The sequence below is a fragment of the Mandrillus leucophaeus genome, unplaced genomic scaffold (assembly GCF_000951045.1).
Source record: "Mandrillus leucophaeus isolate KB7577 unplaced genomic scaffold, Mleu.le_1.0 Scaffold868, whole genome shotgun sequence".
Lineage (NCBI taxonomy): Eukaryota > Metazoa > Chordata > Mammalia > Primates > Cercopithecidae > Mandrillus > Mandrillus leucophaeus.
In genome coordinates, this window is record NW_012109452.1 from 39,933 (window position 1) to 42,023 (window position 2,091).

The 2,091-nt window shown below is 46.8% G+C and overlaps 1 protein-coding gene across 1 annotated transcript in view; it reads left to right on the forward strand.

Moving 5' to 3' along the window:
* LOC105531146 (receptor-type tyrosine-protein phosphatase-like N) overlaps window positions 1–1,880 on the forward strand; it is an 8,895-nt gene extending 7,015 nt beyond the window's left edge. The window contains exon 5 of the mRNA XM_011968982.1: window positions 1,601–1,880. Within this exon, the coding sequence (XP_011824372.1) occupies window positions 1,601–1,880 (280 nt within the window). The remainder of the gene's footprint in view (window positions 1–1,600) is intronic.
* The last annotated feature ends 211 nt before the right edge of the window (window positions 1,881–2,091 follow it).

Genomic DNA, 2,091 nt, shown 5'->3' on the forward strand with positions numbered 1-2,091 from the left:
ACACACACACACACACACACACACACACACACACAGTTTAAAAGTCAATAACCTATGTAATCAAACTGTTTTTTTTTTTAAGCAAAGTCTTATATTATGGTTTATTCCCTGTGGTTAAGTTGAATTTAATTGCCCAAGATTTTTTGAAGTCTTATCACTTCACCAAGGCTTCACTTTTGTCTTTAGATACACTCTAATCTCTAAAATGTCAATAGACTAAATCTGCAGGCTGTTTTCTACCGATCACCACTCCCCAGAAAAATGAAGAATTCCATTTGCCAAGTCAGGTATGATGCTGATGATGTCAGGAAGCTGTGAGGACTTCTCATGTAGTTTCCCACAGAGTAAGGTCCATACCACCCAACCTTACTCAGCCAGTGAATTTCTGAAGTTTTCTTCCAGAATAAAAGTTGTAAAGGTCTATGACACCTCTTTCTTGCTCACCAGTGGAGGTGATGGATGGAGGAGTTAATAAAATTACCGGAATCATAGGAGACAAGGGAAAGAGTTGTGTTTCATGACTGGTTTCTCATTGCAATCATGTTTACTGATTACCTTTGCTCTGCCATGAGGGCAAGGGTTTTGAGAACCAGCCAGAAGAGGATCTAGTTCAATTTCCGTGAAAGAAAGCCAATGTGTCATTCCAATACAATAGCCATTCCTGCATGGAGTGAGACAGTGGAAGACCCTTAATCCTTCAGTGCTTTAACTGCTCCACAGATAGCAGAAGGAGAGAGGGAGAGGAAGCTGGAAATTACTTCACCCTTCAATTTCAAGCAGCAGTGCAGGGCTCACTGGGGACTAGAGTAGGCCTGTGGGAACAGCCTTGATCACCAGTAATCATGAAACTCGAGAGATCCAGAAGCCTGTGGGGAGCATTACCCTCCCCCCATGAAGTTGTTTGAGGGAAAACAGACTGGGTGCTGTTGTGCTGCCAAATTGATGCAAACCCATACAAGAAGCTTTCACAAGAGCCCCTCAAACTCATCAGCCTCCTACAGCATCTCCAAATGGTGTCAAATACACACCTGGGGGTGGGTCCAGAGCTGGGGCAAGCCTGGGATCCCTGGCAAGCTTTAGCCTGTGCTCACCATGCTACACCTCACCCCCAAGAAGACCAAAACCTCTTCCAATTCAATAGCATAGCAACTGCCAACAGCAAGGTATGTTCCATGGCAATTTGCTGGGTGATTTTGGAAGATTTTTGTTTAACCACCTGGACACACACATACTTGCTATACTACAAGTACAGAATTCTCAGTAAGCAGACTTACTCACCAAAGAAGGTGATCTGTGGGGGAGTCAACAAAATTCAGTGGTGGTCCTTTCAGGCCACTGACTTCAAGTGGCAAGAGACAAGGGTCTCTTGTTATGTTATCTTGGCTTCCAAAGTTGGCTGAAGTCCAGAGAATCATAAAGTCATTCAAGAAAGCTAGAATGACCTTCTTGCAGGGAAGACAGAAGGACTTTCAGTTTAGAGCAATTCAAACATGCATAACATTTCTTGGATTACTAGTAATAATAATTAGAAAGGATTGACTTTGAGAAATTTTTCTCAAATCAAGGCTCCTGCTACTTTGGTTCCACCTTTTCTCTCTAGAAGGACAGAAGCAGCATCTCCCAGAGTGCTGCCTGCCTCAGAAACTCCGGCATCCCTAGCCCCCTCAGGCCCAGGACTTGAGGCCCCGCTGTATCAGTGCTGCCTTCTGGCTGGAGTCACAGCTCCCTCCACCGAGGAGCAGGTGGAGAATGTCCCTCTAGGTAAAGGTGCCGGCAGCTTCTCCAGGACACCCTCCCCACTGTCAGTCCCCCTCCCCCAACCTCTTCTTTCCACACTGCCCCCTGAATTCAGGGAATTTCCCCAGCATCCCAAAGCTTGAGTTTCCTGTCAGTGGGTAGAGATGAATGTAGATAAAAGGAGTGCAAAAGGCACTAGGAAGCCTCAGTGCTCCGGATCCTCCAATCTCTGCTCCTCCACTCAGTTCAGGAACCCGCGACTGCTCTCAGCGCTCTCTTGACCACTATGAGCCTCCTGTCCAGCTGCGCGGCCCCTGTCCCGGGTCCTTCGGGCTCCTTGTGCGCGCTGCTCGC